At 42.0% G+C, this 21,488-nt stretch overlaps 1 protein-coding gene across 8 annotated transcripts in view; it reads left to right on the top strand.

Moving 5' to 3' along the window:
• The window catches only part of FYN (FYN proto-oncogene, Src family tyrosine kinase), a 184,595-nt gene extending 180,275 nt beyond the window's left edge, over window positions 1-4,320 (top strand). For 7 of the 8 annotated variants that reach the window (XM_073337073.1, XM_073337078.1, XM_073337071.1 and 4 more), the window contains one exon: window positions 3,157-4,320. In XM_073337073.1, coding sequence (XP_073193174.1) covers window positions 3,157-3,365 — 209 coding nt within the window. In that variant the 3' untranslated portion in view covers window positions 3,366-4,320. The remainder of the gene's footprint in view (window positions 1-3,156) is intronic. The other variant, XR_012158024.1, reaches the window with a different exon arrangement.
• The last annotated feature ends 17,168 nt before the right edge of the window (window positions 4,321-21,488 follow it).

The following is a 21,488-nucleotide window of genomic DNA, read 5'->3' as shown; positions in this document are numbered from 1 at the left end:
AGAGTGATCGGGAGTGAGAAACTCTGTCAGAGCTTTTCTAGGTAAACCAGGTAGGAGAGCTTCTCTGTGTCTGATCTGTATAGCTTTGGGCAGCAGATTTGTATAGCTTCCCAGCAGCGTTAGTGATTCACATGCAAATCTCTAATAACCTGAGACAGGAAAGAGATGTGTTGTTTTCAAATGGCAACATCCTTCACCAATAAAGCAATGTGTTTTCTGACGCCTTTGGTGGAATCAGGAGCTAATAGAAAAATTGCCTTTTACAACTTAAGTGCAAATATTTTCCCTGGCCCAAATGCTAGTTCTAGAAAAAGTTTGAATGCAGCTGAAATCCAGGACAGTGAAATTTCTGCTGCCTAAAATAGGATGTTATTGAGCAGTTTATTTCCCAGACGTATGTTTTGTAGGAGAGAACTTTTAAAGGGTTTGGAAACCTACAGATACAACTGACTGTATGTGTTTAAGTAACTGAAAAGGTTGGATTTTTTTTAGACTAGAAGTGAACTGTACAAACCATTGAAATATTCTGCTTTGTTAGAAATGGAAATACAACACCCTTGTGCTAATGTAGGAGAAACAGTGAAACTGGCGTATCTAGATTCACTTATCCTACTAAAAAGTTTGTAGGAAAGTAAACAAACAGCATAAGAAGTACAAAATAAACATAATGATTTAAGTGATTTCAATAAATCAAATATCTGACTAGTAATACAGATGGATTCAAAGATAATTTTTTTTATCTTGGCACTGTCCCTTTTAAATTGATAGTTCATTTAATTTAAAACAAAGTAAAGTTTATTGGATAAGTATGGATTCTGTAGCTATTGGCAGAGATATGAATTTCCGAAATGAATGCCAGGGGTAGCTTGATGGAGTCTCAGACTTTGCAAGATGAATTCTTCTGGATAATACTAGGATGACAAGCAATAGCCAGATTCATTGTTTTATAGTTGGATTTTCTGGGGTGGAGGGAGAATGTCAATATGTTTCCAGTTAGCACAGTACATGGAATTTGTTAATCTTTCCCACGTGTTTTAAAAAAAAAAAAAGAGGTTGAGAACGGTTTCTCCTTCCCCTCCCTCACACTCTCCTTAGGCTTTTCCTTACAGGATATAGTCTACTATCAAGTTTCACCATGTACTGGCCTGCACAAAGTAATACACTGGATAAAAATACTGAACGAATATCGCAGACTAACAAAATGCTCATTAATTCACATCTGGGAGGAAAGTTTGTGGTGATGGTGCTGCTGCTATCTGTGTTGTACTTGCCTCGCATGGAAAGGGAGCCAGCCAGCATAAAAATTCTAGAATGTAGACAAACAATATTTTTTACCTATGTTACTAATAACAACTTATTTATTCAAGGTTGAAAGAATTATAATTTAGCCTGTGAGGGACAAAAAGCACTGAAGAGATTTTTACACCAAAATGTGAGGTGACTTGACCCAGCTGATTCAAAGATGAGAGTTTGAAAAATTAGAGGCATTTGTAATTGAAAACACAAAACCTTGTCATCCAGCTTCTGTATTTCCCAGGGCATACCACCTCTTATGTGCCTGTCTTTTCAGTTGTAATCTCTTTGGGGCAAGAGCTGTCTTTATGCTTTTGTGTATTATATACATTGTACATTGGTGGCATGAAACAAATACTTAAGGACATTTTGCCTGCATGACAGATTTTCAGTGCTCTGATAGTGTGTCTCAAAAACAGTGAGACCTAGAAACATCACCTTTGGTTTCTGGTGAAGGGCTTGCAGAGCACTGATGGGATGTATTTTGGAAGTTACATGTTGACAAATGAGGCCCATCTGGATGTCCATTTGGTATGTAGCCGACTTTTAAGATATGCCAAAGGTCCGGCTGGTCTAGTGTGTTTAGAGTCTGAAATACTACAGAGTTTCTCAGCCGAACCCACAGGGTTAAGGACACTAAGTCAGCAGGTATAGCTTGGCCGAAAACTTGTTTCAGTACTAGCAAGCTGGAATCCAAGCTGCCATTTAAGGTGTAATTAATGTATATATTTTCTGGTAAATACTTCCATATGGCAGGGGCACTGGAATTTTCCTTTACATTATTAAAAAATCAAGAAAAATGTCAAAGAATTTAGTTAAGCTGAAGTGAAAGTTGCTAATATGTTTCAGTTACTTAGGGTGAAAAAAATTCAACTGAATGATCTGTTACTGGGAGGGAGAAATGGAAAGCTAAGGCACAGATAAGGAAGGCAGATGTCTGGCAGTGAAACGCATAGTGGGGAGTATATCTCGCAGCACGAGGAGCAGGATCATGGAGGAGCTGTGTCTCTGCAGGGAGGGTTGGTCTTGTGAGCAGGGTTGTTTTGTTTATATTTTACCCATCTCCTCATTCAGAACAAACTTGTTCTCTTTCGATAGGAAGTAATAGAAGGAACAAGTGTGTTCAAAACTACACTGGCACTAAACCAAATTCTTAAAATGGCACTCCCATATGTAACATTTACAGTTTTCTGTCAAACCAAATTCTGCAGTTAATATCAAGTAGCACAGGATGAACAAAGTCAGATGCAGAACAAGGGACTATAGGTCACCAATAACAATAAACTTCTGTATAAATATTAGAGATGCTGTCAGTGATATCTGATAGTCTAAAAGCAGTGTCATTTGTATTCTTATTGAAATCTGCCCATCACATTCCCAGCAAGTACTGAAATATTTTTTTAAAATTCAACAAGCTCAAATTGAGCCTTTTTAAAAGTTAGTTTTCATATTTTAAAAAAACTCTTAGGATTGTGATTGGGGGGAGGGGGGGAAGCTCTGTATACCAAAAGGCTGTAATAACTCTAAACAAACCTTTTCACAGACAATTGCACAACTATCTATTGACACATCGCCACAGTCTTCCCTTTGTTACACTCATGACAACTCATTTGAAGTCAGCGGAGTGGATATAGGGGTATTCCTGAGAGCAGCGTTTTACTGATCTGTGGTTTAGATGAGTTCATTGCCTAGGAAGAAAATGGATCCAGTTTATCCTGGCGTGGTTGTAAAGCTGGAACTGTTTGTGTGTTTGTGTTTGTGTGCTGTGTTTTCTCAAAGGACTGATTTGAGAAAAGTGTATGTATTATACATGAAGAAGTCTATATATTTTAACAGAGACCATTTCACATTGCCTCTTTGTAGGTATGAATAACCGTGAAGTCTTGGAACAGGTAGAACGTGGTTATAGGATGCCGTGTCCTCAGGACTGTCCCATCTCCCTGCATGAGCTTATGATTCACTGCTGGAAAAAAGACCCAGAGGAACGTCCAACTTTTGAATATTTGCAGGGTTTCCTTGAAGACTACTTTACTGCAACAGAACCCCAGTACCAGCCTGGTGACAACCTGTAAATTCCTGGTCTACACAGACTGTCATTATCAGGTGTCCCTCCCCCCCCCCACCTCATTAGCTTCCAACTCAGTGACCCGCTTTGCCAAAGTGCAGCATCTTCCAGCACCAGAATGCACATGAGTCTGAAGTTGAGAACTTCTACAGAACTTGTCCATGACCACTTGTCCTAATAATCTGAATGTCCTCTATGACAAGGAGAAAAACACTTGTTTTTTCTTAATCAGAGACTCAGAAACTGCATTGTATTGATGTTATGTAAACTGCAAAACCTCTGTTCAGTGTAAATAGTAACTTAGTGCCAATAACTGATCTTAGTGCTTTCCTTTTTAAAAAATGCGAAACCTATGTGATTTTAACTAGTCTTCTCCCAATTCAACTCAAAGTATTATTTTCCAAAAGTGGCCTCTTTGTCTAAAACATTTTTTTTCATGTTTTAACAAAAAAAATCAGGACAGGTGTTTGTTTTTTGCTTTTTTTATATATAATATATATATATAATATATATACATACCTGTACATACAGTATATGGGTTCTGTTGCAGAGGAAACTCATTTCAGATTGAATGAGCCATGCTGATGCAGTAGTACCCTGAACATGATAATTTTACTGCAAACTTGTAAACACTGGTGAGATTCTGAAAGCCAGTGATCTAATTTTTGGCATTTGCCAAGCATGAATTTTTTCAATTGGATTGCACTTTTTGTTTATGACTATGTACCTGTAGATGGTTGTAACTTTGCTCTTTCAGGAATCATGTGCTGTATTTACAGTAATGTTTCCAATCTTTGACAAGCGTGTTATGATTTGTTCTTCAAGTTAAATGAACATATTTAAATTAAGAAAAACCACACCGTCACCTTTTGAACTGGAAGATTGAAACAGCAAGTTCTTGTATCAAAACATGTATACTGAAATGTTTCAAAAACTTTTATTTAATAAACATTGTAACCACATTCAAATGATCTTAAAACCATAGCATTTTAGTGATGTCCACCTACTAAACTGTTTATCATGCAACTAGGATTTTCTGTTTTATGTGTAACATTGCCCATTGTAAAATAAGTGTGTTAAATGTCCTGTACTGCTAATGAAATTACTTTTTACATTCTGCGAGTTCTCCAGTGGAATTACTATGCACTTCTTTACATTTCATGGGAAATGCACAGAAGAAAGTATTACTTTTTCAGCTGTCTATTTGTACCAGCCTTGAATGACTTACATTTAACCAAAAACCAATTCCTTTCTATTTCTATTGAGTTTTTAATACTGAGTTGCAAATTTTAAAGTCTTAATTACATTTTGTTATGATTTATTTGCAAGTTTACATTTTAAAACTGTTTAACTTTCTTAATTTAGTAATTAAAAGAGAGCATTTTACCTTTGGATATTTGTTCTTTTGTTTAAATCAGGGAGAGAAGAAGGGGAAAATACCATCTTGGCATCAACCTTAATAGGGGGTGTAGTTGGCCATTTGTTTGTTGGTATCATTGTCCAAATTACGAAGTTAATAAGATTCAAAACAGCTGGAGTTCAATGTCAAGGATAGGTGAACATGTAGAGTATTTCACAGTTCTGTGTTTGGAAGAGCTATTTATTCTAGAATAGCTCTCTTGATTTCATCATTAATATTTGGGCATCTAAGTGTCACAGGAAACGATTGTTTTATGCATAGACAGATTGATCAACTTTAGTTTTATTACTGCATAAGACTGTTGAAACCATGTTTAGTCAAGTAATACGTTCTGATGGTCGAAATGCAATTTTTATTGTTTAATATTTTATCTTACTTAGGTTGTATAGTCATATTCTGAATATTCACATATTAACTTAATAGGCCTTCTTTCAATTACTAAGCTAGTAAAGCAATAATCTGGTGAAATACAGGGAATGAGTTGTTCAGTGTTTGCAATATTGATCATTGATTGACAGGTTTCTTTCAAAGAAGCAGCTCGCAAATCTAGCCTTTATTGGTATATAAAACTGTACAGCAGTGCAGCTTTCTATCAAACAAGCTAATGTTCTGTGAAAAAAAATCACTCAAAACTTTGGCTATGATTGCCACAAAAGCTGTAGCACTATTAATGTAATGTGTATTGTGCATGCGATACTGCTAGCCTTCGAGCAATTGAATACTCAAGGTAACAGAATATTTTTAGGACTGTTTAACCAGTCTCATCATAGAAATCTGTCCAAATGAGTTATGTTCATCTTTCTCCCTCAGTCACCACCACCCTTAAAACAAAACCTACAGAGATGAGATCTTTAAAGTAAGGTTTAAAAATTATCTTGATATGCCAGCCAAAGCACAATGCGTTCTGATAAGCTGATTGCTGACACAGCCAGATCCTAAATAGTGCTCCCCAATTAACACACTTAAGTACAGCTAAGCATTTTCCTGTTTGTTTCCTGTTCTTTTTAAGAACATGGTTCTGGTAGCTGTGGTACTGCAATACATGGACACAGGATGGGATTCATGCACTGGGAATGGCTGGGATTTTGTATTCATTTCCAGTTGGAAACAAATGTGTTTGTTTGCGGTTGTTGTTTAATTTTTTAACTCTCGGGTTTGTCGCTTGGGCCACTTGCTAAGCCATGAGCACCATGTTGGACTCTGCTACATTGCTGCCCTGGGATAGTCTGCATGTAACTTTTATGCAGACTGTTGCAGTTGCTGATTGACAAATTCAGACCTTTTCCTCTGGTAGCTAAATTCTGCTTCTACTTGTTAGTACTAAAACAAAACAAATCTCTCCTATCTCCATGAAACAAAGCAAGTATTAGCAATGTATTTAAACAAGCTGATGGCATGTATGTTACAAATTAATAAAAATCCATTAGTAGGCATTGACCGACACAGAACTGTTCTGAAACTTCTGTAAAGGAACACCATCAAATTTTTTAAAATCACACTCTTTCACCAATCAGTGTTTTAAAATCTGCAGGATCAGCTAGCCCGCATCCAAGAGTATTAAAAGAATTGGCCACGGATGTTTCTGAACCATTCATGCTGATTTTTAGCAAATCTTGAAACATTAGGAAAGTTCTAGAGTACAGGAAAAAAAGACAATGTGCCCATATTTCGAAAGGATAATTGGGATGATCTGGATAACTATATAATCTGTTTTAGCATGACATCAAACCAGGGCAAAATCGTGCAAAGGCTGTTATGGGATACAATCAATACAGAATTTAAGGATGCTAACATGATTAATGCCAATAAACATGATTTTGTGGGAAATAGGTATTGTCAAACAAACTTTTTGCTGTGTTTGGATGAAATCATAAGTTTGGTTGATAAAGGTGTTGACATAAGATACTTAGGCTTCTGTAATGCATTTGACTTACTCCCACATAAAGTTCTGAATTTTAAAAAATTAGCACTATAGAAAGTGAACGTACCCAATATGGATTGGATTAAAAACTGGTTAACGGATGGATCTAAAAAAATAATTGGAAATGGAGAATATTCCTCCTGTGCAGGTGTCTCTAGTGGAGTCCACAAATTTGAAAGTAGTGTAGGGCCAAGAAGATGGACCCACCAGACCTACAAAATAAGTGGAGGACTGCCTAATTTTTGTTGATTTAGTACATACAGTCTTGCACTCGATACTGCAATAATTAAGTTAGTATAAATACTTATTGGGACCTAGAGGTTAAAAACAAGATAATGTGGAAGTGTACAAGAGCTGCTATCACACAGCGGCGACTCTTTTAATCTGTGTACTATTTCTACTGGCGCTATTAAGAGGGGTTTTAGAGAGTGTAAGGTACAAAAAGTACAGGTGGAAGAATGTTTACCTTTTTCTCAGGTCATGACAGGAAGGGGACGATCCTCAAAAGAATAATTAGAGGCTGTTTGTAACTCTGGAATTACATAGCATTTCTACAGTCCTATTGGAAAGCATTATAATTCCCAGTGATTAATTCATGTGCAGGGGAATTCACCACTGAAAGGATTTCTGGAGTATTAATTGGAACAGTCCTCCTACTATCTTAATTTAGGAAGAGAGACCGTTTAGCTATACAAACTAAAGCAAGTTCAGACGTTAGATGTGATTTCACCTGTATTGGATGTTTGGTCTCTCCCATCTAAACCCTCAAGTCTAGTTACCTTGGAAATTTTCACAGCCAAACCGAGGGAAAGGGATTCTATTGAATATATGAGGTGAAATCCTAGCACCATTGAAGTCAATGGGAATTTCTTCTGAGTGGGGCCAGGGTTTCTGTATAAGGTAGTCACTAACCTAGTGGTCCTTGGTTTTTCCAAGGAACTTCAAACTAGACTCCACATCTGTATGCAAAAATATGTGCAAGTTACAAAAAAAAATCAAATTTGTGTATGGAAAAAGTAGAGGCTGTTGTTAAAAATTCAAAGCAGTAAATACGCTAATCCGTTCCTTCTTGTTCTTCCCCTTTCTCTGAGAAATTCAACCTAGGAAAAACAAGAGAATGATTACATGTAAGACACAAAAATGGACTCTGAAGAGTAACTGATTAGAGGAGAGGACAGTCTAAGAACAGAGTAGACTCTAATTTTTGTGTCCAGTTATTTATGTGTGTATGATTCTTGCCCCTAGAACAACAGAGGGTTAGAAGAGTTGTGGTAGCAGCATGTTCTGCTGCTGCAGTGTAGTGGTGGGTTGATGTATAGTAACCTACTCTGCTATGCAAAAAGCAATATAAGCAGATTTCAGAAGGAGGCACATCCAGCCATCCATGGAGAGTAACTGCCCTTTGGGGCCTGTGGCATGAGTGTGCAGGGAGGAGCAGCCAGAGGAGAAAAGAGGGTGGATTCTGAGAGTGCCCTTCTGGAAATAAATGGGTCACTAGCATGCAGGCTGTGTTGAAAGTACATCATGTCATTTACAGACAGATTTAAAGGTTGCAGCACCAGCTGTGCTTGCAGCATCATTGTGTTTAACTCTGGCCAGGGATTCATGTAATCAGATTATAACAATGTTGGTGGGTCTGTGCTCCAGTTTTTCATGCCAGAATGTAGCAGTATCCTCTGTTTAAATCAGAGGAGTAACTAGAATATTATTTAGGCAAGGCAGGAAACGGCAAGTGTGACTCACTATGGGAAAGTGCTTTCTAAATCTGAACTACTGCTAGCCATATGGGTACGGGATGGGGAATTGATCATTCTGCCCATTTTCTGGAATAATTCAGCATTGAGCCCTGTCAGAATGGTGAAAAGAGCAAAGGTCAAAGAAATAAGATTATCCCCCTCCCCTCCCCAACAAAAGGAAGGTCACAGACGAGGTGAAGGTTCTGGTTTGGCTCTTCAATGTTGTCAGTGTTGCTGCTGAGCCCCTGCTCTCAGCTTCGATGTACAATGCACATTTGTAGCTCTCAGTGCAGTTTGCTGAACTGTTTATCATCACTTCTGCTCACAAGATCCTTAAAGGCCTGGCACATATTTTTCATTTTAAGAAATGTGGCTCACTCAACGAAAGTACAACCTTAATCACTGAGGGTGGGACTCACCCCAGTGCAGCAGGCCTGTCCAAAGGCCTATGGACCACTTCAATTCTACGCATGTCTGTCACTAAGCCACAATTCAAGGCTGTCTTCCAGCCCCATTATACCATCAGATTCCTCCAGCCAGGAAATACCACGTCAGAAGTGATCCCTGAGTGGGATAGAGCGGATATAAAGGGCCTGTGGGGTGCACCATGGGCAGGGGTGGTGGGAGGACTGTGTGGCCAGAATGCTCCAGCTATAAGTGTCTGTGCTTATGTTAGAGCAGCCCTGAGGTGAAGGTTCTGCGGAAAAGGACCTAAGGACCTAGGGGTGACAGTGGACGAGAAGCTGGATATGAGTCAGCAGTGTGCCCTTGTTGCCAAGAAGGCCAATGGCATTTTGGGATGTATAAGTAGGGGCATAGCGAGCAGATCGAGGGACGTGATCGTTCCCCTCTATTCGACATTGGTGAGGCCTCATCTGGAGTACTGTGTCCAGTTTTGGGCCCCACACTTCAAGAAGGATGTGGATAAATTGGAGAGAGTCCAGCGAAGGGCAACAAAAATGATTAGGGGACTGGAACACATGAGTTATGAGGAGAGGCTGAGGGAGCTGGGATTGTTTAGCCTGCGGAAGAGAAGAATGAGGGGGGATTTGATAGCTGCTTTCAACTACCTGAAAGGGGGTTCCAAAGAGGATGGCTCTAGACTGTTCTCAATGGTAGCAGATGACAGAACGAGGAGTAATGGTCTCAAGTTGCAGTGGGGGAGGTTTAGGTTGGATATTAGGAAAAACTTTTTCACTAAGAGGGTGGTGAAACACTGGAATGCGTTACCTAGGGAGGTGGTAGAATCTCCTTCCTTAGAGGTTTTTAAGGTCAGGCTTGACAAAGCCCTGGCTGGGATGATTTAACTGGGAATTGGTCCTGCTTCGAGCAGGGGGTTGGACTAGATGACCTTCTGGGGTCCCTTCCAACCCTGATATTCTATGATTCTATGAGCTGCTTTAAGTTTACAGTGGGGCCAGTCAGGCCCCCAGTTGGGCCCAGAACTGAAAGGTTACTCAAAGCAGCTCAGAACTGGGGGCTAAGGGCTAGATGATGCCGAGGGACTGCTGCAGCCTGTGTGGCTGAACTTCACTTTTATCTTGGTTTTGTCTGTAACTTTCCTTCACAGTGTTTTAAACAGGTCTGATTTAATATGTAGATTTTTTTCCTCCTTCGTAGAAAGTTGTTTGTTTTTTCTCTCTCTCCTCTCCCAGGGGTATCTGCAAGGCCCCAACCTCTGGCTCATGCTCCCTTTAGACAGAGGGATTCTGACTGTGTCCTCGCTCCTCTTGATTGTAGGATCTCTAAATTACATGGGGAGTGAAAGCATGAATGTTGTATTCCAATAGTCAATATACAGTAAGATCTATCTCACTGCTCTCTTGCCAGGTCCGGCTTATCATCAAATAAAGCAGATTTTGGCTTAATAGAGCACTAGCCCTCTTTCTTTCATCAGAAGGGGTAAGAATACTCAGGAGAGACTCCAAACTGATCACATGAGTTTATTAAAAGAGTTTGAGGTTAACTTTAAAATCTAGAGAGATCTTGAAAAGAATGACTGTATATGCTACTCTCCACTTCCCCTTTTGGATGCACGGAGAATAAATCCAAATCTAATGCCGCCTCCTTCCACTCTGCAGCTCCACTTGTGGAAAGGACGTGTCCGTGTCCCCCGGGCTCGGTCTTGCAAGGTGCTGAGCACGGAAGACGCACTCGAGCAAAGCACTCCAGCACACCCTTAACTCTAAGCATGTGAGCAGTCTCATATCAATGGAGGCTTCTCATTTGCTTAAAGTTAAGCATCCAGCCACTTTGCCTAATCAACATCTCAAGTCCATCTAATAGTAAGTTACACATTTACTGGGGGGGCAGGAGGTTGTAAAACGGAAAAGTGCAATAACATAGCAATACAATTGACTCAATGTATCATTACTGGACAGACTTGCCAAATGTTTTGCTGCCTCTCCAAGAAATATAACAAACTTCACACTGCCCCGGTGTGCTATTCTGTACAGGCTCAGTCTGAAGATTTGGGGGAAATAGAGCAAAGTGATTTTTTATATCTTTATATATTTATAGGCCCCAGACCTAATGGACTAAATTTACATAATGAATGAATGAGTGGAGGGGGATCTTTGGTCCCAATTGCCTCCCCGCCCCAATTCCCTTCTGCTATAAAAGTGCAGCTTGCGGTGGGGTCTGGGCGTAATTGTCCCTTGCAGACTTTTTAAAATGTTGGTAACTGTGTAACCAAGCAGGGCATTGGGGGTTGTTAGGCGCCCAGCACCTAGAAGGTTTTGTGTGTTCTGGTCACAATTAGTGCACAGCTGGCGTTTACAAACACATTTAATTATCTGACTCTGTTGTTGGCTCTACCTGAGGCAGATCAGATTTACAAGTAGGAACACTGAAGCAGAAAGCCTAAGTGACATGCCCAGGACCAGAGAGGGCATCATTTAAAGCTTGAATGAAAGTGCTGGATTCCTGATCCCTCCTGCCATTGAGCTGCCTCCCTTGCACAGGTCACGCTAGCTGTATAGCAGAGGATCCACACAAGCAGCAGTCGGTTGTCTGGGAGGTCATTAGTGATGGCTTTTTTGCCATCAGGAGCTAGGAAAACACTGCACCAGAGCTGGAGACTGATCTTGGATATTCCAGAGGGGTGAGGATATGCAGTCAGTTGAGGGAGCTGTGTGCATGCTTTACACAGCCCTCCAAGTCCAGTCCTGGGTGACTAGTGGGGAACTATGAATAACCTGTGGTCTTTATGAAAAATCAGTGACAAGCTACCAAACCAAGCAATTGATTCAGATTGTCAAGGCAAATGTCAAGGGCAAGGGGGCAGAGAATCCTTTTATAAAATGAAAGCCAAATTTCTTTTGCTTCTGTGTCTCCAAATTAGGTAGAGTTGCAACCCAGATCTGTACAATCACATGTATAAAACACGTTACCTATGTAGCCTTTGCATATCCTCCATATGTCTTTGATCCACATGGGAGGCTTTATGCCCCTGCCTCTTGCCCCTTTACACACCATGGCTGTGTCACTTTCATTATTCTAGACATGTCATTTCTGAAGAAATATATATTCTGTTGTTGGGGTATTTTTGTTCTGTTAATTGTCAAGTGTCTGGTGGGTAATGAACAATGGAGGACTAATTGGAAGCAAGAGGGAATAAAATAGGTATTAGTTTGTTTCTGTTCTTAATTAAGAGGATATATAATACTGTGGGGAAAGTTTTAACAAATGGCGGGAGGGATTTTTATCATTAAGAGAGGATTAATTGGAAGCATCTTATAAATTAACATACAGGCACTGTGTTTTTTCCTTTTAGGTATCACACCAGGATATAACTAGCAAACAGCAAAGCAAAGGCCTAAAAGACCATTTCTATAGACAGGTGACTAAGAATCTCAAACAGCCAGAAGGGGAAGAGACAGGTCCCAGTTTCTATGGGAGTACAAAAATGGTAAGCACCTGGCAGACTGTGGCCAAGAGGAGAATTCAGAAAAGTAACTAAATACCTATTTACCGTAAAGGGTACTGAGTAAACTCTCTGTGAATTAATGTTCTCTATATTAATTCAAGTTGTTACTTTATTTTAATTTTAAGTTCAATAACTTGGCTGCTATTCTTTAAACAGTTAATCAGTTGGAAGCAAAAACATATGTGTTACTAAATAGTCCTCTGAATAAACAGATCAGGGAGCTAATGTAAGAAGCTATGCTTGATGTGACGTTTTCTTCCTATGAAATGAAAAATATTCCAAATGCTGAAGATCTTGTCGTCTACCAGCCACATCTAATAAAAAGGCTTCCCATTATGTGCCTTGTCAATCAAGCCCAGTCATGTTCTGCTCTTAGAATATGAATATGCATTTTATAGGACAGAGGGTCCAACATGACACATCACATTCGGCTTGAAATACTGTACAAATGGGATGCTGGCTTTAAAGGAATTATGGACATGATCCTGCTTCCACTGAAGTCTATGGTAAAACTTCCAAGCAGTAGGATTAGGCCTTTAGAAAGCAACAGGCTACAGATGTGGCTCAGGCAGGAGAGGGCAGGTGCTCATTATCTGAGCTGCTGAATCAAATGTAACTGAGTCTCTTAATCCAGACATAACAGATAATGGTAATGTATACCCTCAGGAAAAAGGGTTTTCCACTATTAGAGTTATAATATTACCTTGGCAGGCACTGCTAATCTTTTGTGCAGTTTTAAAAAAAAAAATATCCAGTGGGGTTATATCACCACTTGTAAAAAGCTTCACAAGGACCAAGTTAGGTGAAACAGACCAAGTTTCTGCCGCATCATGCCTTCCTGTGGCTGTGGGTGAGGTTTGGTGAGCTGCAAAGGGACAGAGACCCGTCCTCCAGTCCTGCATCTAAATGTCCTAAGGTCTGGGACAAACCTGTGGATCTTGGAGCGTTCACCTGTGCTTGGATCACAAACACCCCCTCTGCATGTTCAGAGTAGCAATCTGCAGAAAGAGGTCAATATTGATTCCTGGGTTATTTCACCATGGCTTTACTGATGTTGTGTAAAATGAGCTATCCATGGCTCTGCCACCTCCCTGCCAGGCATGCCCTCTGCAGAGCACCAAACCGTCCATTAGCGAAGAGGGTCCAAGGTGTAGCTACAGTCAGAAGCACTAAATCAAACTCTAAGATAAGGAGAGGGATACTGCTGTGCTGATTAGGTTCACCTCCTCTCCTTCTGACAGGCTTTTGACCGTTTTCTGCTCCTTTCATCCCTCTGTGGGGTAAAATTGGAGGTGTTCGTCTGACTCTAATATGTACACAGTGCAGATATAAAGAGCTTCCACAACTGGTATCAGAACAGAGAATTCCTGCTGCTGCTGCTCAGGTGAGAGATTCTAGACACACACGGATTCCAAAGACTTTTACACCAATAAATGCCATCGGCGAGAGTATAGATGCTGTCCGCCCACGGGCAGTTCTTCCCATTCAAGCCTGGGGCCATGGTGTACTAACACATGAGTGGAGTGAGATCAGGAGCTGATTTTTGAAGGTTTCTGTTCAATATATCTAATTTTTTTCAGCACTTTCAAAACTCTGTCAGATACTAATTCAGGTGTCTGCCCCTTCCCTCCTCATTTCAACTTGCCTAATCAGCTGCAGCACCAAAAATCAAATGATGTTTTTGGCTGTGTGTGTGGCCATGGTTGTGACTATCTCCTTTTGCCGTAATGTAGTGGCGCTGACTAAAGAGTATAAACCGTTCGCTCCATGTGTTGAGGGCCTGGTTTTGGCTCCTCCATGGCCCAGCATTCCCTTGCAGTTGTTCGCATAGTGGAGGTGCACACGGCAAACAGACAGGTCAGCTGCTGCATTCTGCTCTCAGGCAGAAGGCCAGCAGCATGCTGGTGGGGAAGTGGGCAGGCAGGGGGAGTAGCTGGAATCCACTTAGCTTAGACAAGAGCCTCCCTTCTGGCGTGTCCTGTGATTGTCACTGCTGAAAAGTATTTTTGCTAAAGAAGCCTGGATTGGTGTCAGTCAGGCAAACTCAGCCCACTGGTCCCCTGGAATAAATCACCTGGGGAAGTCACCAGCAGATCTCAGACTCCAGTCTCTTCCCTGGTGGGTTCTAATTAGCCCCCTGTGAACAGCCCTGTAATTTGACTGAGACAGGTGGGAATCTTTCCTTTCTATTATTTTGTAAGAGGAAGAATGGTCTTGTGATTAAGAAACATGAAGACTCAGGATTTGGGGGATCTATTCCCAGTTCTACCACAGACGCAGTGTGTGACCTTGGACAGGTCACTTACCTTCTCATGGCCGGAGTAATCCTGCCACCAGTGCAGGGACTGAGAGGGGAGGCTTGATGCCTCTTCTATGCTGAGATTTCTGGGGCCAAGCTGAACCCTGGAGCAGGTTAGTGCAGCCTTATGGATGGTCTAACCACTGTCATAACCTCACATTCCATACAGTCAGGCCGAGCCACACGTCCACCCACCCCCAACAGACTCCCTGCCCTAGATGATCCTGCCATGATTGAGCGAATGGCGCCATCTCTCCATTTCTAGCAGAGAGGGCCTCTTGTGTTGGGGATATTCTGCTGGGGAGCTGCACAAAAGCAGTTAATTCCATCCTCTGGGCATCAGTTACCCCATCCGTGAAATGGAGATAACTGTACTTTCCTACCATGCAGGGACGTTTGAGTCTTTATTTACTAATTCTTGTGATGTTCCCTGAGACCTTTGGATGGAACAATTTTTGGTTGGGTTTTTATTATTATTTATTTTGTTTTTATTATTACATAAGAGTCCTGCTTATTCAGTCCCATCAAGTATCAAATACTATTAGGGCTCAGTGGACCACAAGTGAAAATTAGCTCTAAAGCACAAACTTCTTTCCCCATTATATTTCTAGTTTAAATAGGTTTTTTACTATTCAAGAGCCTAGAAAGACTGTGCACAATAAACGTGTCCATGACCTTAGGCCCAATCCTGCAAATATGGACTACCAGGTGAAGTATGTACTACCTTGAGTAATCCCACTGTCTTCAGTCGTTTGTGCATTGTGCCCAGTAATAAGTGTTTACAAGATAGAGTCTTAAATTAGTGTTTACGTAGAAGCCAAAATGCTGTTTTCAATGGTCCGATTCCCTTTGTAACCTGAGAAGTGCAGGGATCCAATATAACTTCACTACCTAAGTGTATTTCCTTCAAAAATGTTTTTTAAAAACATTTATATGTGTGTGTTGTATATGTATTTATACAGATGTGCACGCGTGCACCCATACTGTATGTACCTTTTCTCCTGCCAATCCGTGCCCATTTCCATAGAAACAGAAGTGAAACCATGAACCGGCCCCCAGAAACTGAGTTATTTTCATTTCCCAACACTCAGGGTCAGAAAGGCTGCAGGCAGCCAGCAGGCAGCTGTCAGCTCATAGGGAGAACTCTCCCTTGTACATTTCAGCAGCTGGCTGTCATCTGACAACTACAAATACCAGGTTTGCAAAAAAACAGTTACAGACTTCAGAATCCTTTCAGCTTTGAATGCCTGTTCGGGCTGGGGAGCCCTGGTGTTTATGCTTTTGGATTCAGGCATGCTGGGAGGACTGCTAGTAACATTAGATATCACTTGTTGAAAATCCCTGTTCGCTCTGTCTCGATGTTGGGATTGGGAGGGGTCAGCAGGGGTAGTCTGGACCCAGACGGTGCCATTTATGTCCACAAAGGCGTAACTTTGAAGTTCTTGCCCTTGAGTCAGAGCACTGGCTAATGTGCTGCATGAATGATTGATAAACATTCTTTGGTCTCCTTCACAGTTCATTGCCCCAGTTAGACAATGAGGATGAACATGCAAGGCTCTACCGTATATACTCGCTTATAAACCAACTCCCAGAAAGCCAATGCCCTTCTTGTCACTGCAGACACTAACAAACATAAATGTCCTGCATGTAAACTGATCCTTCTCTCACTGTCCCTATGCTCCCCACCTAAGACCTTATGGAAGAGTCTTCCTTAAATAGGAAGTAACTTAGAGGACCCCTTGGCAGAACTTCTGGTTCCCCTTTTTCCCTGCTTGACTAGTGTATAAACCAAAAGTTTTGCCTGGAAATTGTGGCATAAATGGCTTAGCTTTATATATCAGTAAATATGGTATTTGCCTGAACTGCCCTGAATGAGTCACCATCACTGATATGCCCAGCCAGAAACTCCAGATCCTACATCTACCGGGTGTCTGTGCTTAGCGCGCATGCAGCAGCTATTCCAGCAAGCCAGCTGCAACCAAGAATTACCTCGCTTTCGCTGCACTTTGCACTTTGCAAAATATGGATTTGTGAAGGTTCTCAGATCAAACCCAGTCTTACTACAGAACAGGGCCGTGCAATGCCCAGGCTCACAGCTGTCAGAGGAAGGGCTTTCACTGTGAAAAATAGGCAGGCAGCAAAACACCACGTCTTAGTTACAGACAGATGGCTTTAAACTTAAACTGATTAAAAGGCCATGCTAATAGCACCACTACTAATGCCACATTAATTGGTAGGAATGTTTGTCACATCCAAGGCTGGCTCTATTATACGGGTAGAACAGGTGGTTGCCCGGAGCAGCAAAATGTTTACAGACTGTGGGAAGTGAAGGGCATGTGTTTTCCAGTTTGCCATGGGCATGAACAGCCATAGACCTGATGCTAATCTGAGAAGGGAAGAAACTATTAGCAATCAGCCATTTTGGCTTTGTTCCGGTGGCCTAGTATTACTGCTTTGCAATGCCCCAGAGGGAAAATATGGGTTCAATTATGGACACTAGTCTTTCACTTGTAAGGCTGATATGGGCAGCTAAGGGAGGCAGCATGCTCAGCCCTTTAGTGGAAGTGGGGGGGAGGGGGGTGACAGGGAATATTACAAGATGCTCAGCAGGAATCTTTCCTGCCAATCAAGGTACAGAAATAATGGGCTCCAGAAAAAGTCCATCCAGTCTAGCAAATGATGGTTTAAACATTGGCTTCTCCAGGAAATGTACCACAGTAATCTACAGCAACAGCCCAAAATAATGCAGTGTTGGTAATACAAGACATAGTGTTTTCACCTATTACTGTAGAGTACCATAGTACTTTTCAAAATAAGGTCAGAAGCAGTAATGCTGAATGAGACTTCTGGCCAGTAAATTAGGCATCAGTTTGCAATGTTGCTTGGCTGCAGAAAAGACTTGCCTGACTTAGGGGTTGGTATTATGAAGAGGTGGCAGGTAGAATCATAGAATATCAGGGTTGGAAGGGACCTCAGGAGGTCATCAAGTCCAATCCCCTGCTCAAAGCAGGACCAATCCCCAGCTAAATCATCCCAGCCAGGGCTTTGTCAAGTCTGACCTTAAAAATATCTAAGGAAGGAGATTCCACCACCTCCCTAGGTAACGCATTCCAGTGTTTCACAACCCTCCTAGTGAAAAAGTTTTTCCTAATATCCAACCTAAACCTCCCTCACTGCAACTTGAGGCCATTACTCCTTGTTCTGTCATCAGCTACCACATGAGAACAGTCTAGATCCATCCTCTTTGGAACCCCATTTCACGTAGTTGAAAGCAGCTATCAAATCCCCCCTCATTCTTCTCTTCTGCAGACTAAACAATCCCAGTTCCCTCAGCCTCTCCTCATAACTCATGTGTTCCAGTCCCCTAATCATTTTTGTTGACCTCCGCTGAACTCTTTCCAATTTTTCCACATCCTTCTTGTAGTGTGGGGCCCAAAACTGGACACAGTACTCCAGATGAGGCCTCACCAACGTCGAATAGAGGGGCACAATCATGTCCCTCGATCTGCTGGCAATGCCCCTAATTATACATCCCAAAATGCCATTGGCCTTCTTGGCAACAAGGGCACACTGTTGACTCATATCCAGATTCTCGTCCACTGTAACCCCTAGGTCCTTTATTGCAGAACTGCTGCCAAGCCATTCGGTCCCTTGTCTGTAGCGGTGCATGGGATTCTTCCGTCCTAAGTGCAGGACTCTGCACTTGTCCTTATTGAACCTCATCAGATTTCTTTTGGCCCAAACCTCTCATTTGTCTAGGGCCCTCTGTATCCTATCCCTACCCTCCAGCGTGTCTACCTCTCCTCCCAGTTTAGTGTCATCTGCAAACTTGCTGAGGGTGCAATCCACACCATCCTCCAGATCATTTATGAAGATATTGAACAAAACTGGCCCCAGGACTGACCCTTGGGGCACTCCACTTGATACAAGCTGCCAACTAGATATGGAGCCATTGATCACTACCCGTTGAGCCCGACAATCTAGCCAACTTTCTATCCACCTTATAGTCCATTCATCCAGCCCATACTTCGTTAACTTGCTGGCAAGAATACTGTGGGAGACGGTGTCAAAAGCTTTGCTAAAGTCAAGGAACAACATGTCCACCGCTTTCCCCTCATCCACAGAGCCAGTTATCTCGTCATAGAAGGCAATTAGATTAGTCAGGCATGACTTGCCCTTGGTGAATCCATGCTGACTGTTCCTGATCACTTTCCTCTCCTCTACGTGCTTCAGAATTGATTCCTTGAGAACCTGCTCCAAGATTTTTCCAGGGACTGAGGTGAGGCTGACGGGCCTGTAGTTCCCAGTATCCTCCTTCTTCCCTTTTTTAAAGATTGGCACTACATTAGCCTTTTTCCAGTCGTCCAGGACTTCCCCCGATTGCCATGAGTTTTCAAAAATAATGGCCAATGGCTCTGCAATCACATCCGCCAACTCCTTTAGCACTCTCAGATGCAGCGCATTCGGCCCCATGGACTTGTGCTCATCCTGCTTTTCTAAATAGTCCCGAACCACTTCTTTCTCCACAGAGGGCTGGTCATCTCTTCCCCATGCTGTGCTGCCCAGTACAGTAGTCTGGGAGCTGACCTTGTTTGTGAAGACAGAGGCAAAAAAAGCATTGAGTACATTAGCTTTTTCCACATCCTCTGTCACTAGGTTGCCTCCCTCATTGAGTAAGTGGCCCACACTTTTCTTGACTTTCTTCTTGTTGCTAACATACCTGAAGAAACCCTTCTTGTTACTCTTAACATCTATTGCTAGCTGCAACTCCAGGTGTGATTTGGCTTTCCTGATTTCACTCCTGCATCCCCGAGCAATATTTTTATACTCTTCCCTGGTCATTTGTCCAATCTTCCACTTCTTGTAAGCTTCTTTTTTGTGTTCAAGATCAGCAAGGATTTCACTGTTCAGCCAAGCTGGTCGCCTGCCATATTTACAATTCTTTCTACACATCGGGATGGTTTGTCCCTGTAACCTCAATAAGGATTCTTTAAAATACAGTCAGCTCTCCTGGACTCCTTTCCCCCTCATGTTATTCTCCCAGGGGATCCTGCCCATCCGTTCCCTGAGGTTGTCAAAGTCTGCTTTTCTGAAGTCCAGGGTCCGTATTCTGCTGCTCTCCTTTCTTCCCTGTGTCAGGATCCCTGTGTCAGGATCGACCATCTCATGGTCACTGCCTCCCAGGTTCCCATCCACTTTAGCTTCCCCTACTAATTCTTCCCGGTTCGTGAGCAGCAGGTCAAGAAGAGCTCTGCCGCTAGTTGGTTCCTCCAGCACTTGCACCAGGAAATTGTCCCCTACCCTTTCCAAAAACTTCCTGGATTGTCTGTGCACCGCTGTATTGCTCTGCCAGCAGATATCAGGGTGATTGAAGTCTCCCATGAGAACCAGGGCCTGCAATCTAGTAACTTCCGTTAGTTGCCGGAAGAAAGCCTCGTCCACCTCATCCCACTGGTCCGGTGGTCTATAGCAGACTCCCACCACGACATCCCCCTTGTTGCTCACACTTCTAAACTTAATCCAGAGACACTCAGGTTTTTCTGCAGTTTCATACTTGAGCTCTGAGCAGTCATACTGCTCCCTTACATACAATGCAACTCCCCCACCTTTTCTGCCCTGCCTGTCCTTCCTGAACAGTTTATATCCATCCATGACAGTACTCCAATCAAGTAATGCTCACTCAAAGAACTGACGTGCCTGGAAACTTCACATCCTCTTAACAAAGTGTATGATGATGAAATATGTAAAAGCATCATGGGTGAGAGGAGAGGAGGGAAACAGAGGTTCTGTTACCTCCCTGCTCTCTGCTATGGCCACATCTGAAATATTGCATTCAGTTGTGGGTGCCTCTTTACCAAGATAGTGCTCAATGGGCGGGAGTTCAGAAGAGAGCAATAAAAACAAGCAAGCAGCAGGAGGAACTGACTTCTGAGGGATGATTTTAGATAGCTAAATATGTATAGCTTGACTAAGCTAGAGTTCAGGGGGAACCTGATGGCTGCCTACAAATACCGGAAAGGTGAAAACACCAAAGAGGAGAAATGAATGAACGTGGCACCTAGGAGTATAAGTAGGAGGAATGGGTGAAACTAAGCAAGGAAAATGTAGGCTAACAGGCCTGACAGTGAGATCTACTGGACTAGGAAGTGGTAGAAGGCAGTTTCCTTGGGACATGTAAGCTAGATTGGAGAAAGCACTAGAGAATATACTGTGGAGAAAATCCTGACTGGCAAGAAGACAAGCTGGATGATACCAGAAGCACTTCTAATATCTATGCATTGTTGCCAACTCTTGCCACGTTTGATATTTTAATTAAAGTCCCAGCTGCTGAAGTTCTGTGACTACATGAGAATCTCAACTTTAATTTCTTACAACAAATGTTCCTAGACGTAGTTGTGAAGAAGAGTCTGAAAATGTTACTTGAGTCTTGAAGGTTACACTCAAGAACCAGAACACAAATAAAAATAACCCGTTTGTAAATCACATGATTTGTAAGACAATCTCATGATTTTTGGTGGTCCAACTCACGCTCTTAGAGCAGTTGGCACTGACCATATACATTCTAGTGTTTTTAAAAAAAATCAGACACTTCTTCCATTCAGGAATATTATGTTTGAAAATCCTATTGGGTTTCCCCTGCAGTTACTTGTCTGTACCGGTTAAACAGCAGCCTGATTTGTAAGGACAGAAACATTTCAAGGGACTTTTTAACTTCAAAGTAGTTTTCCTCTGTTACTGATTCACTCCCCCTCAGAGATTTTCAGACTGACGCTTTCCACTTCTGATTTGTGATTTGCATACAAGTTCTACTTCCTGCTGCAGAGCC

This window comes from Lepidochelys kempii, chromosome 3 (assembly GCF_965140265.1).
Source record: "Lepidochelys kempii isolate rLepKem1 chromosome 3, rLepKem1.hap2, whole genome shotgun sequence".
Lineage (NCBI taxonomy): Eukaryota > Metazoa > Chordata > Testudines > Cheloniidae > Lepidochelys > Lepidochelys kempii.
Note: the sequence above shows the minus strand (reverse complement) of the source record. Positions and strands in the feature narration are given on the sequence as shown.